This window comes from Ambystoma mexicanum, chromosome 2q (genome assembly GCF_040938575.1).
Source record: "Ambystoma mexicanum isolate Mex_15411 chromosome 2q, UKY_AmexF1_1, whole genome shotgun sequence".
In the NCBI taxonomy this organism is placed as follows: domain Eukaryota; kingdom Metazoa; phylum Chordata; class Amphibia; order Caudata; family Ambystomatidae; genus Ambystoma; species Ambystoma mexicanum.
The window spans coordinates 453,633,044-453,647,341 of NC_090924.1; the positions used below are offsets into that span (position 1 = coordinate 453,633,044).

Consider the following 14,298-nt stretch of genomic DNA (forward strand, 5'->3'; position numbering starts at 1 on the left):
GCTGCTGAGGGGTAGGGGAAACCTGCCATTGACAGAATGCCCCCTACTCCAAATATATAAACGATGTAACACAAAAACTGAATCAGTGTGTCTAGTAATAGGCCCACCTCTGCTTATCTCACGCCCTCCTACCCCATGGCATGTTTTCACAGTCAGTACTTCTTGCGTACCTAGTATGTTATGTAGCCTAGGTCTAATCCCTTTTGTGTGAAGAGCAGATATTCAGCTGTTTGGGTTTTGGCCGTTGCCTTGCCATACAGTTCCCCAAAGATTCTTACACACTGTTATCCATCGGGCACTAACACGAAAAATAAAGGTCCCACAGTAGCTCGCCTAAACTGTGAAATGTGAAAGCAGTGTTACATTGTATGTCAATCGTAATAATTGTACTATTTTTTTTAAAAAAACTGAATAAGAGGATAGATTTCAAAAGAAAAATTGCATACTTTATTTGAACACTTTATAAAAACATTTTTGGAAAAAATAAAAACGGATGGTAATCATTTGCACCGGGATTTGAACTGTTCAACGAGCTCTGCTTTGGGTGGACATGGCACATTGGCAATGTTTTGTGGCAATGTATGTGTGCTCTGAACAGATTTGCACGCAATTCCAGGAGAATGCATCTCTATGACATTAATAATCAGATCTTTCACAAAATCGAATTCCATTTCCTCATATACTGGTTTGACCACCCATTTGTTGCTTCTTTTTGTAAAGGCCATAGTGTAGCAAAGCATCCCTAAGTTTCCTGCAGTCCTAGATTGTTCCCGGCCTACATTCTCGTTATGCGCTAATACCGCTAGTAATGTCCTATATTTCATGCCTCTGATGCCGAAATGCAATCTCTTTGGCCTGTACTTTAGGCACATATTGTGGAACACCTCCAAATCTCCTGTGTGGCAGAATTCTGAGAGTCCCTTCAGATCTCTTGATAGTTTTATCAAACACACTGTTCTCAAGGGCTTTGTGTGGAGGTGAAGATGGAATCAACCACTTCTTCTTCCGTGCCTGCTCTGGGGACAAAGGGCCATGTTCACATTGGTGGAAATGTTGGTTTTCTGTCCAGTGGTGAAAGTTGGAACAGTGGTGCATTAGTGACCGCCATTTTTCCAGTAGAATTTCCACAGACCCATCACATGTTTTGGAGCCCCACCAAAGATGGTTGCTGAAAGACTGGGACCACTGTGAAATACCTTCCAGACCTTTTTTTCCCAGCAGCTGAGATTTATTTATTGATTGATTTGGCAACATGCCAACATCAAATTGATGTTTAATATTTGGAAACTGCTCCCTCATTGTCTTGGCTATTGAAACGTGTCTGTCCGTGGCTGAGGTTGATTTGCATTCCCCTCGATTGTAGATATTCCAGTGATTTTTATAAAACAAAGTTTCTCCATGGCCACTGAGGATTTACATTGAGACACCTGCACGACCACCGAACTCACAATTTCTTACTTTCCATGTCCTGAAAATGGTATGTGCAGTACTTAGCAGAAAATCAGGGCTGTCACACTGTCCATCGCCGGCTAGCCTGAACCGTTTGTCGGAGAATGTACTTTGAATAGACAATCGTTCAATGTTCCAAGCTTCACTAATGGCAGGGAATAGATAATCACGTTGGTATTTGTAGTACTGCGTTTTAGAAATGAAATGGAGTCCCACATACTGAAAGAAACTGGATAACTTTGTGAAACTAGAGCCACTGAAAAGTAAAGCTGCTGCACACAGTAGATTGCCAGCTGGCAGTTTCACCAGCATCGGTTGTGTGGACCATGAAATTGTTTTATGTAACTTTTCACAGGTGGCATGCATTTTGAGGTTACTGCCTTGTGTTAGACGAGTCACATTCAACAATGGCTTCCCACATACTTCCCCTCTCATTGAATGCACACATTTCAGCATCTTTATAATCTCCATCAAGCTGCTGTTGAATACTATGTATTTGGCCTCTTTTATTAGACTGTCATCCTGCATCACTGTTTCGGACTGAACTGTTGTGGACATATTAGCCAAACTGGACATACTATAGTTGATATCTTTGTCTAGTTCATCGGTCAATAGTGTTGATGCTTCAGTCTCTGTCATTTCAACATCTGTTACTTGACCATGGATAGGAGAAAACATCAATGTCGTCTGTTTTTTGGGGGCATTTTTTTGGCGGGTGTCGATTGTGTCAAGTGCTCTGAGAGTAATGTAAAACTAACTTCTATACATTCAGTTTCATCTTCATCTGGCGGAGCAGTCGCATTGTAGCAATGGTCCAAAATCACTTTGCTGGATTCGTTGGTCACATTAAATCCATTTTCTGGCCATTGGACAAAGGCATCTCGAGTGTGAACACGCCACGCCTCAATTAATGGTTCCTTCATGGTGAAAACAGTTTGGCAAGCAGCTTCTCTCATTTGTGTCGCTGTCTGTGTCTGCATAGTCCGTATTCCCATCGGGCAACTACAGGTCAGATAGGAAAGGGGATGTTCATTGTAAATCCAACATACAGTATTGTACAATTTACATTTAAAAACAGCATAAAATGAAGGCCTCAGCACAAAACAATTGCTAAAAATATAAACTGTATATAAATCTTATTTTTCTCTTTTCTTTGAAACCTTCTTTACTTTAGCAAGCTGGTGCACCGACTCAGATCCACGTGCCTCCCGTTCAATATACAGATCTTGTATACATCCCTAGAAAAGAGTATCCATTTAAAATCGGGCATTTGCATTACACATAAAATAAGACCAACTTTCTTTCATTAGTGGGTACTGTCAGTACGCATATCTCTGGCTCCGGATCAACTACAAGGGATGTTTTAATTGTAGTGGACGCTTCAGCATCTCCCTGAAACGCGGTACTTGCCTTAATAAGGATGAAAATATTGGAAATTGAACACACACATTGGGAAGTGGACAAAGGTACATATCAATAGCAAACCACGAAAAACATTCTGTAAAGTAATGACACGATATGAAAATATGATCACATTATCTCAAATTCCATGCATAAAACTAGTCTGGAACAGAATAGCTAATTAAGATTACCTGATACGCGCTCGAAATGGTTGATGACTCAAGGCAAGACATGGATGTTGAATCTTGTTGCTTCGTATTCGGTGGATAGTCATGGAGTTGTAAAAGGAAAGTATTATTTGATTTAGAAATGCTAACATTAAAAAGTGGCATGTAAGGAGACTGAATACGAAAAAATTATGCTTATGTAAATGCATAATATAGCATAGTTATCTGTGCCCATAAATACATTTTCTGTGAGGGTTCTAAAAACAAGGACTGATGTTTAGCAAAATGGTCATTATTTTAAAAGCTATTCAATCATATAAATATCGAAAGTATTATAAGTGACATTTACACCTAAAACACCAATCAATCCATTTGGTTACCTGCACACTACTGCAAGGCCTAAAGCTAAATACGGAAGCGTGACTCGCCTGTGGCGTCATGTGAACGAATAAAGTCAAAATAGCATTTGGGAGCAATTTTCAAGTTGTTCACAGTTGATTCTTCTTTTTGTACAAGGATGTGTCGTACATATTTGGGGTAAAGTGCAGGCTGCAGATGCAGTTTCGATCACCCCTATTGTCCTCCAAGACTTTTTTGACTCTTTCAATCTCTTCCAGTGGATATCTGCAATATCTGACCCATTCTCTTATTCGATCAATAGTCTTGGGGAATACAAGCATTGTAATGCCTTCAGATTTGTCATGGATCTTCGAAGGGCAACCGAAAATAGAACATGCAGGCATTGTTGTAAATTCTGCAAAATAAAGGTCAACATTATTCGAAATTTATTTTGCATGAAAATGTGAGAAAGAAGGAATTAGACCATACATTGTTCAATGCACGCTTTCTTTTGGGCACCACAGCAAAACTAGTGCAGTGTGGGCGGCTGTATTATAGGATAACTTTCACAAACAATTCATTGTGTTTAAAATCGGAACATGTTACTCGTCCCTTGAATGTACTATCGTGCATGAAAAGGAAACATGCTTATATTATAGACATGGTCCGTGAAGGATGCAATTCGATGCCAATTGACACTGATAAAAATTGATCTATCGATAACATAACAAATGAAACTCAAGTCAATAGCAATGAGACAAATGAACAAAGCACTACTGAATACGCTACTTCGAAATAGATAGAAATTTACAAATGAAGGAGATATGATTAGGATACATGTCCTTACCTTGACCAACAAACAGTTAGATTCAGCAAGCAGAGTAGTTAGTGGCAGGAGAACAAGGAGATGTTCACAGGTAGCACACTGACGAGTTCACTCGAAGCGGTCACAGAAGTTCACAGATAACACGACGAACAGCAGAATAGCATCAGTCACCGGGCTTCTCAGGTAGCATGTTCACGAATTGACTTGCAGTGCTCAAAGATGTTCTCATGATAAATATCAAGTGGTTTATAAAGAATTACAAAAAGGGGTGTGTTTGTGAATGAATGACGTGTATATGTCGTGGTATTATGTGGATTGCAGGGGCGTGGCCTGCTTCAAGGGGAGCCTGCCTGGAGACACAGGGTCTGAGGAGGCCTTGTGAACAATGACCCCTGCGCGAAAAATAGCTTTGAAGTGTACATGGTCTTTGGCACCTTGGCCGTTCGCGCCCTTGGCAGCTTACATCCACTGGTGCGAACTGCCTTTTGATAGTGGAGGGGGGATGGATGGGCCTGGGACGTGCAGACAAGGCACCGGAACACTGCTGAACGGAGACACACTTGATTCACTTGAAAACTGAAACAACAATTGATAAAAAATTTTGTTTTATTTTGTTTCTTATTTTGATGGCACAAAACTACTACACATTGTAAAGGTCTGGTTGCAGCACAGCAAGGGAAAATCCCCTGTACTGACCGCTGTCACTGGGGAAAGTTTCTCTAATGGCACCAACGACACAGGCGGGTATTGCTCGTCGAACGCGGTGTCCAAGCCTCCCATGAAGCCACCATGTAAAACAACGATAGGCCACCAGCCGGTACCACCTGTGAAAGAGAAAGATAGAACTGTTTTTAAATGACCAAGATAAGTGTATTAAACCTTACTTGTCAATGACCATTCTAGTATCCAATGGCATTTTTGCCAGAAGAAATGCTAACTAGACACTGCACAATATTTAACGACTTTTGTACGACTATTACTAGAGAATTGCAAGACTAAATTGATATGACAATGATATATTGAAGTTACGAGAATATAGGAGAAAACCATGAAATAGTAGTGGCCTAACTGACATCCCAACCAGAGTATACTTATTTGTTACTTGGATTACGAGGGCAAACTGTTGTGCGAAGTTTGTGCATAAGCACCATCAAAATCCTCAACACTGACCATGTGAGGCAGGCTGTCCTGAAGTCTGACAGCTCGGTAACGCATTGCGGCCATGTGCCGCCTTCCGATATGTAGGCCAAGCATCCAGAGTTTTCTCGGCAGCAGCAGTTCTCCTCCCCGGTTGGCATTAGCGCGCACCGATTGCAGTTACACCAGCTGGAGACGCCGTCCATGCGACTAGGCCCAGGTTCTTGATCTGTTGAATCGTCCTCCCAACTGTCGTCCGAAGCCCCATCGTTTCCGCATCTTTCTCTTTCCAGTAATTCCTCCTCGGAATACTCGGGCTCGTACCGGTAGGGCATTATTTTTGCCATTGTGTGGTAAACAAACGAAAATGATTTATAGCGATGGTACTGATATCTGTTCACACGGGTTACAAGCAACGAAGGTAGCTGACCAGAGCACAGAAACGAGTCACAGAATACTCAAAGAAATACAGTGAGAGGAATGAAATAGAAAATCTGCTGTTGTGTTTTGTGAAACGGTCTGTTTATACTTATTGAGGAAAGAGGCGTCCTGCCATTTCCATGGCGACACGTCATTAGCTGAAGCACAGAGAATGTTGACACGAGATGTGCTTTGGCGTTGTGAAATGGGCAGTACGTGTCTAGTGTTGTCAGGCTCAGGGGCGGGGGATATGATTTAGTGCCGCAAAGGCAGGTCACCCAGGGCAATGCTGCAAGTGATAAGATTATCACAAGATGGCCGCGCCCTGCTGCCTGATTTCGCTTGTGTTCAAGAGACAAACTTCTGTAAGTTGCATAGGAAATGCTTGTACGATCGATCGACTTTTGGTTAAAAACACATGGCTGAACCATAGGGACAATAATATTTCTGACCGCAACATACCTTTAATGTTAAGGGAGCAGTGAGAAAGGGGATGCAGTGGATGTGACATAACGTGGGGTGGCGGATCTCACAATATAAAATGTAGAGAGGATATAAATATTGCTCAACCCTCGAACATGTGCTCTGAAAGGTAAATGAAGGACTGTAACAGAAATGCTACAGAACCAGTGAGGAAGGGGATACTATGTAAACCCTCAGCACTCAACAGGAGGGGTGTGATGGTCTCACATTGGGGATTGTAAAAAAGATAAAAAGTATCCTTCTACCTTTGGGAACATAAGTTCACACAAGGAACCTAAGAGAAAATAAAAGGGAAGTCAGGCGGGCTCCCCAGCAACACTGCACAGAAAGTGATGTGTGCTGCAATAATAAATGTAGATGCCCAAAAAGTTATAGGAAAGTATAATTCCAAAGATAAACTATGGATAGTCACAAAAATGACTTGCATGGAAATGTAAAACCAAAGGGTGAGTGGGGGGGAAGGTTCCCACTCACACAGGAAGATAGAAAAATAATCCACAAGTCCAGCAAAAAGGGCTGGGGATCTCAAAGGAGATTTAGCACAAATATGAAAATCTAACCCAAGGGTTAATAGCGGAAAGCAGCAAGAAAGGTAAATGCTTCTCTGCCCTCGCAGTCACTCGCCAAGTGACCCCCTCATATGTGCCTGCTCTCCCCACCTCCCTCAAAGCCTCCTCACCTCTGCAGCCCTCTCCCATTCCCACCAACACTCATTTCTGTGTAACGCACTTTAATTCCCGCTTGCCTTTTCATCTGTAGTTGCGGTTATCCTGCTACTGGAAATTTTGTGCTTTTAACTTGGTCCATGGCCCCCCCTCCAAAGCCTACATTTCCCATGGTGCCCTTCACCCCCTAAACCCTCTGCCACCCCCCTCTCAATCCTGATGCCATTTAGTCATTTGTTCCTGCTCCAAATGGTTTATTTCTGCTTTTTGTTTTTGGGTAGCCGTGGTTATCTCAGGCATCGTAAAAATAAAATGGCAGATTTTTCATTTCTGAAAAGCCTCTATCCTGCAAAGCACCATGGGAGACGTCTCTATTTTTTGGGTGGAAATACTGGATGCCATTACCCCACATCCCAAGTTTTGCAGTTTATTACACGGTCACACCCAAGTTGGCTAGCTCCTTCCCCCACAACGAATAGGGTGCAAAATAAAGCGATTCTGATTAATATTTTTTTGGGGGAAAAGTTCAATGTGGTAAGGCCTCCAACCCATCTCGCATCCACCCTCAACAAGTACCCGGTGCCACAATGGACTAAGAACCAGACTGGTGTGTATTAAGAATATATTCATTAATTTATTGAAATCAATATCACAAATGGATGAACACCAGCCACCAATGTTGTTGTGGCAACACAAAAACAAATGACTTCCTTAAAGGCACTAACATAGAGATGCCGTCGCAATTAATCCTTTTAATTCACCCACCAAGCCAGAACAACAATTCAACAACCACAGTGACAGCAGACTTTAAGCTTTCTCCCACCAACCCGCACCCTCCAAACATCAATTAGGTTTGATTCATTTGAATAGAAGGCATTGGCAGGGAGTGGGAACACAATGGAAAAATCTTGAGTTTGGGATATTTGATCACAGAACCAATATGGGAGACAGAAAGGAAATGGGGGAAGATGTATTTTGCTACACCTAACAATAACAACCAGGACTTTAGGGTTTTTATGAGAGCACAATGGGAAAATCGATTTTGGGATGCTTAGCACAGCTGCAACGTAAGAAAGAAATGCAAATGGGAAAATGTGTCTTGCTACATCTAACAATAACACACAGGGCTTATGGGACTTTGGTCAGAGCACAATGGATACAAAGGGGCAATTTCGTTTTGCACCTCTCATATGCAAAGGCACTGCCAGGCTTCTCCTTCTTATTTAAAATGACAGGAAATGAAGGGGTTCAATGGGGTTTTGGTTTTGCATCCTGCGCACTCACGTGGAAATAGGGCTGTGGGATTAATTCTTTTGGCGAGTCTTTAGGTCTATACCGGTTCACAACACACTGAGAAAACATTGTTGGTTTTGAATGCCAAAAATGCAGATCCTGTGAATTCAATAGGGGAATGTATTGATTTACTTTGATACATATGCTAAGGATCTATACAGACAAACAGGACATTTTTCAATGGGGAAATAAGTAAAACAATGCTGACAAATATAGGGCTTATACAATCTGGGGCTTTGGGGGTAGTTCTACTTACAGGAGAAGTCTGGATTGCGCCTCAGGGAGATTCTGAACACACAGATGGGACAGCAGGGGGGTTAGTCAAGGATCTCCTCTTTCCTCCAAGAGGTCCCAATCAGCTTCTATGTCTCCTGGTTCTTGTCTCCAATGCAAGCCTTGGGCCCCTCTGCTGGGATTTTTCTCGACAGATTACGGCAGCAGGTCACCTCTTGGAATTAGTGGAAGAAGTCCATCTCTGATACAAACTGGCTTATTTATAGGGAAAATGACATTAACTTGTCATGATTCTCACGAAAGGGATTGGCTAATCTTCACTAGCTCCTCCCACCTGATAGGATAAGGGGATGGGGGAGTGCTTTGGTATAGCAATGGGAGGAGACAGCTTCATTTTCAAATCTTTACATGGATTAATACATTTTTGAGAACTATATTTTAAGGCAAATCGGGTAAGACCAGTCTGGTTTCTGCAAGCCCTTCCTGTGCATAGATAGTCTTTCGTCATTTACTCAGGAACATATCCGTGAAAAATGTCACTTTACGGGCATCATATTAATTATTACCGGTATGCTTTTATCAACTTTCGCATCTCTTGGAATCAAGGGAAGGCCTAAATCACATTTTCATAAATAACTTTAGTTGTGTTTATCACACCAAAATTGTTTTAGCATTGTTAGAAGGGGTTGACTGGCACCTTTAATAAAAGCCTGGAATGACAGTTGTGCGATGTACGCTGTCCATTTTGTGTGATGAAATGCGTTTCCCCCATTTTAAATCAAGGCGCAGTTTCACTCCTCCTTTGCTGGGCCCCCACCTTTTTTTTTAAGTTTCACTTCTCCTATTTAGGCATGTGATGCAATGCAAGCAGAGCTGCTTACTGGGCACTAGTGGATTTTCTTTATTGGACTTGTGACCTGCAGGTCACAAGTGCTGCACAACAGACCTGACTATCTGGTCTTCACCGCATTTCTGATCTAACAAGTATTCCTGCTTGTATTTTTAAGGAAGGGCACTGATGAATGAAGACAACAAGGCCTGAACCTCCAGGGTAACAGAGGGTGGTCCTGGAGTTTAGTTTCACATCTAAAGAAACGGCAAGCAGCACATGGTGTTTCAAACCCACCCACAATTGCTTTTAAATGATCTCTTATAAGGTACACAATTAACAATACCTGCATATTACTTCTGAATGGTACATGTACATGAGTACACCATGCCCAGGCTTGAAAGTCTGGTGGGCATTTAGCTTGGCATGCTGTCAATTTTGGAGGGGAAACAAAATGACATGTTTTTATTTAATTTACATGTAAAGTGCTCCGTTTCACTGTAGCTGCTGGGAGCACAATTCTGGCATCCCATCGAAGATACTGTGCACTGCGGTTTCATATGTGTGGACGCAGCTCTCCATGGATTTGTCAAAACCTCATTGCCACCTGTCTGTCTTTCTCTTCATGAAATGCATTGTGCACATTTGATCATCTTTGGATTTTTAGGCCCACTTTCTTTCCTTTTGATTTGGGTTCCATAGCCCTTATGTCGGACATCATTTCTGCGCTGGCCTTTTATTTTGGTGCGCGTTCACAAATGACTCTGGCCTTTTAATTTCTGGCATCCAGGGGCTATATTTCACCCCACAAGTTGTTTCAGACCTCTTCCAATTACGCCCAGCGGTTTTGGCTGTGCAGTCTGGCATAAGTTGACCTTTTTTGTCTGAAAAAATAAATGGAGACTAGGCTGAAAGTGTTTGTTTTTGTTTTTTTTTTTTTTTTTTTTTCTTAATAACTTTTTATTTTTCATTTAATCTTTCCAAAAATGGTCAGTCAGGGGATAGTTGTGAGTTGCACTTAAAAATTGTCTCCAAAATGTAGCCAAATTCATTGTACGAGTCAACATTTATTAGCAATTCATTTTTTGATTTCCTATGGAACTTACCACTCAACTTCACTATACTACTGCGACCGTCGCACTATATATATTTATTTAGCACCCATCACAAACAGAATAATGTCTAGCCTTTGATAGCGTGTTGCCTTCCAACTCAATGGAACTCATTTAGATCGGCTGACAAGAGTTGCAATTGGCTTGATTGATAAGTGATTGTCTGCTGGTCTTTCTGAAATGCAGGTGGATTAATTTCTTTGGTTTTCTTTTTATTGCAGGGATATGGAATGTCCCACACCGTTTACATGTGGTCTGAGCTGAGCTGGGCGAGTCACTGGGTGACCTTTGGCTGCTGGGTTTTCTACCGCCTGATAGGTTGATGCAGAGGGATCCACCGAAGAATTACCAACTTTAAGGAGAGGAAGTCAATAGCAAGCATCTGGGTCCACGCCCAGCAGTGCCATTTGTTCTACGCCTGCTGGATCTCCTTACCTCCTACCCATTCCCCTCAGGAATTACCAAAAGGACTGTGAATGAGAGAGGCTCTGCCAATCTTGCATCTGAAGCGTTTGTATCCCTGATGATCTTGTGCCAACCTGGGTGGGCCTCCTCAGTCTCAGCATGGAGCAGGAAGTTTCTTCAGAAGTCAAAACCACTTGGACGGGTGGGCAGAATGGTTATTCTGGTGCTTCCAATTCTCAAGCAGCAGTATTACTGGCATATATCATAAACGGACCTGACCAAGGTGGGAAGGGGGCAAGGAGAATGTCTGGTCCTGCAGGCACCGGGACCAAGCGTGCAAGCATTATGAAGATGTTTCCTGGTGTTCTGGATCTTTGGTTACATCAAGCTTTGCTCTTTTGTACTGTTACTGCATGGATCTCCGCACACCAACCTTTTGCAACTAAGCTGACCATCCCTACCATCGAAGAGGATTCATGGTTCAGACCAACCGTAGTTTTGGGTTACAGGTTAATGCCATGCCATGTGCAAAGTCCAGTGTGCCCTCTAGCTAGCGCCTCTGTCCCAGTGTGCATTTTGTCCTAGCTTCACTTGGACCTGCCTTTGCCGGTGTACATAATGAACAACTCCCTGTGACTTGGGGGACCAGTGGATATTGTGCGGACCTCCTTGCTGAAGTTCTGTCTCTTACCGCCGAAGCACAGTGTGAACCGGATAAATAAACCCGGTTTTATAAGAGTTTCTTCATCCTCTGGTTCTTCTTTTGCCGCGCAGGATTCAGTTAACAAGTGGTGTATGATGTGATGGAACTTTAGCAAAGCAAGGCGTGAGAAGGGACCTGCAGTGCATTGCTGCACAGCAATAGCACAGAACACTTGCTTTGAAGAGTGATTTAGTGTCCACACTTGGGAGAGCAATGGGAGTCTCAGTGCTGGGCTAGGTGATATAGCAGGTCAGGATGCTCAGGGCCATGAGCAAGAATCAGTACTGGAATAGTCAGGGCCATCTGCAAGAATCGGTACTAGAAAGGCAGGCATTACTGCATGTCATTGAACAATGCATCAGTGTTATACCATGATTTCATGTCTGGGTAGGCCTCGCTGTATACATCTGGGCCGACTGCAGAATTCTCTGTGCATTCTGTCTGACTTGTCTTTACTCAACTGTTTTTGTTCATGCACTCCCTGTGGAAAGGCTGAATACTGAACTAATAGTATGGGCTGGTGCATACTTTTAACTAAAAGGTTGAGACACAATTTAACCAACCGCCCCTTGTATCTTGGCCTTCAGTATTTCAAAGAAATTACAGCATGGGCATACCCACTGCATTAATGGGCAGTGCCATACTGAATGTGCAACATACTAGTAGTGTGCAGTGTCCTCACCTGTTGTGCCACCTGCAGGAAAGCATTTGCTGTATCTAAGCTGGGTGCTCGGCCCATGGGCTGTGTTGTGAGTTTGTGTTTTATATAGCACCCTCCTGCAGGCAAACCTTAGCACTTTTGTGGGAATTTGTTTGAGGAAAACAAGAAAAGAGTATCAGAAGATCCTTAACCGATGGAAAAGTCATTGGGGGTCATTAGGGGTTTGGTGGTATCTCGCTGGTAGTACCACCGAGATACCACCCAATGGTATTGCCTTTACCACCACTTGGTCCGGTGTTAGGGCCGCCAGATTACAAGTGGCGGCTTGACTGTGTAAATCCAGCGTCACGCTGGAGGTAGATCCTCCACTTTACCTCCAAAAATCAGCAGAATTACCAATTGGTAATTCCACCGGTGGTAATTCTGCCTAACTTGTAGTGCGGCTATGCAGGAAAAATATAGGTACCGGATTACCTCCACTTTTTTTACTTGCACTGACAAATTTGTAATCGGGCCCATTATACCAAAAGTGCTCCGGGTGGCAGGACCTCACCTGGGTAGGCTGGATGTGCAATTAGTCAAGTCTGCACTGTAGTACAATGTCTTGGAATCTGGGTGGGCACAGGTTCTGCAGTGTAACACAGCTGATCCGCTTGGTGATACCCGCCTGGATTCTATATCACAGTGCAGTGTGCTAGCCTGGTGTGACACCATTCAGTAGTATGCAGTGCACGAGCTTGGCATGCTGTTAATGCAGAGTATGCGCCTCTCAGCAGTGTCAGGAAGTGGTTCAGCCTCGTGTTACTACTACCTGTAAGTGTCCAGGGCTAGAATAGAGGCTGCATAGTTTTAAAATCTTGGGGGGGTTGGGGGGGAGTGAAAGCAACAAGGCAGACCTACAAAACCTTTTGCTCTAGGCATGAATGGTTCCAACCTTTGTAAATACAAAATATTAGAAGGTACATACAAATGTTACCCGTTTTAAAGGGGCAGTTTTAATAGAAGTAGAGCAGTGTTGTGCAGTACTATTTGCTAAACACCTGGGAATAGACTATGCAGCAAAATATGGTTGCTAGACCAAGGAAATGTCTTGCAAGCATCTACATGCTACCTAATAGGGGACACTTGCTGAGGGGGCTACTGGATTCTAAGTAGAACTTCATCTGATCATATGGATTCCAAAATTGAAGTAACTAATCCTTTAGTAAGATCAATTTATAAAGGGGTGGAACCAAGTGTACGCCTGCCCTTTATTAGAGACACAAGTTTTAGACCTGCAACTACTTCCTCCGATTACATATTTCTCCTAGTGCTACTCTTTCTCCTCACAGTATTTCTGAATAGTCCATATTGAGCCTGTAATGCTGAGAATGATGGCTATGGGTGGGACCATGTTGCTGTCCCATAGATGTCCACCAACCACAAGCGCTGTGCATTGTTAGGACTGATTTTCTATACTCTGGCCTGGTGGACAGATGTACAGAAGGCCAACTTGTATTGCGACTGGGACAACTCTGGGCAGCTGAAGCCAAACCAGCTCGGGAAGTAGGAACGAGGGTCTAGGCTAAGTCTGAAGAGGTGGTGATCTTGTAAAGGGTCCACAATGAGTACACAAAATGGGAATCGCAGATTATACTTAGACAGTATGTATAAAAAATGTTATTTATTTATGGCCAACAACACTATGAAAAATGACTACTAACAGGTAGAAATATCACACAACAGTGATAGATTACATATATACAGTCACTGAAGCAAGGCATAACACAAATCAAACTCCTGTAAAAGAAAGTGCAGATTAGGTCATTTACTCCAGGTCCACAGAGAAGTGACCCTAACTTCAAAAGTACTTCCCTAAATTGTCTGGGGCCTTATGCCCAAAAGTTCAGGAAAGTTCTGACAGTTTGTGATGCAGGAACAAATCAAGATATGGTCTCTGGGGTCCAGTGAACAGTTCCAATGGTTAGAGGATAATGTATTCGAACTAATAGAAGTGTCCCCAACTTTCAGAATGCTTCCGCCTGCAAGCTATGGTAAAACCAAAGTAAAGTAAACACTAGGAAAAGGTTTAAAGGGAGTTTAGCGGCAGGTAAGAACCACTGTAACTTGCCTCCCTCCCCCGTACTTTGATTCCCCTCAGGGCTTCGCAGGTCAATGGAAGAAGGCTGAGGTTG

At 42.9% G+C, this 14,298-nt stretch overlaps 1 protein-coding gene across 3 annotated transcripts in view; it reads left to right on the forward strand.

Moving 5' to 3' along the window:
* The window catches only part of PORCN (porcupine O-acyltransferase), a 425,271-nt gene extending 413,773 nt beyond the window's left edge, over positions 1 to 11,498 (forward strand). For 2 of the 3 annotated variants that reach the window (XM_069647550.1, XM_069647549.1), the window contains one exon: positions 10,577 to 11,498. In XM_069647550.1, the coding sequence (XP_069503651.1) occupies positions 10,577 to 10,678 (102 nt within the window). In that variant the 3' untranslated portion in view covers positions 10,679 to 11,498. The remainder of the gene's footprint in view (positions 1 to 10,576) is intronic. The other variant, XM_069647551.1, reaches the window with a different exon arrangement.
* The last annotated feature ends 2,800 nt before the right edge of the window (positions 11,499 to 14,298 follow it).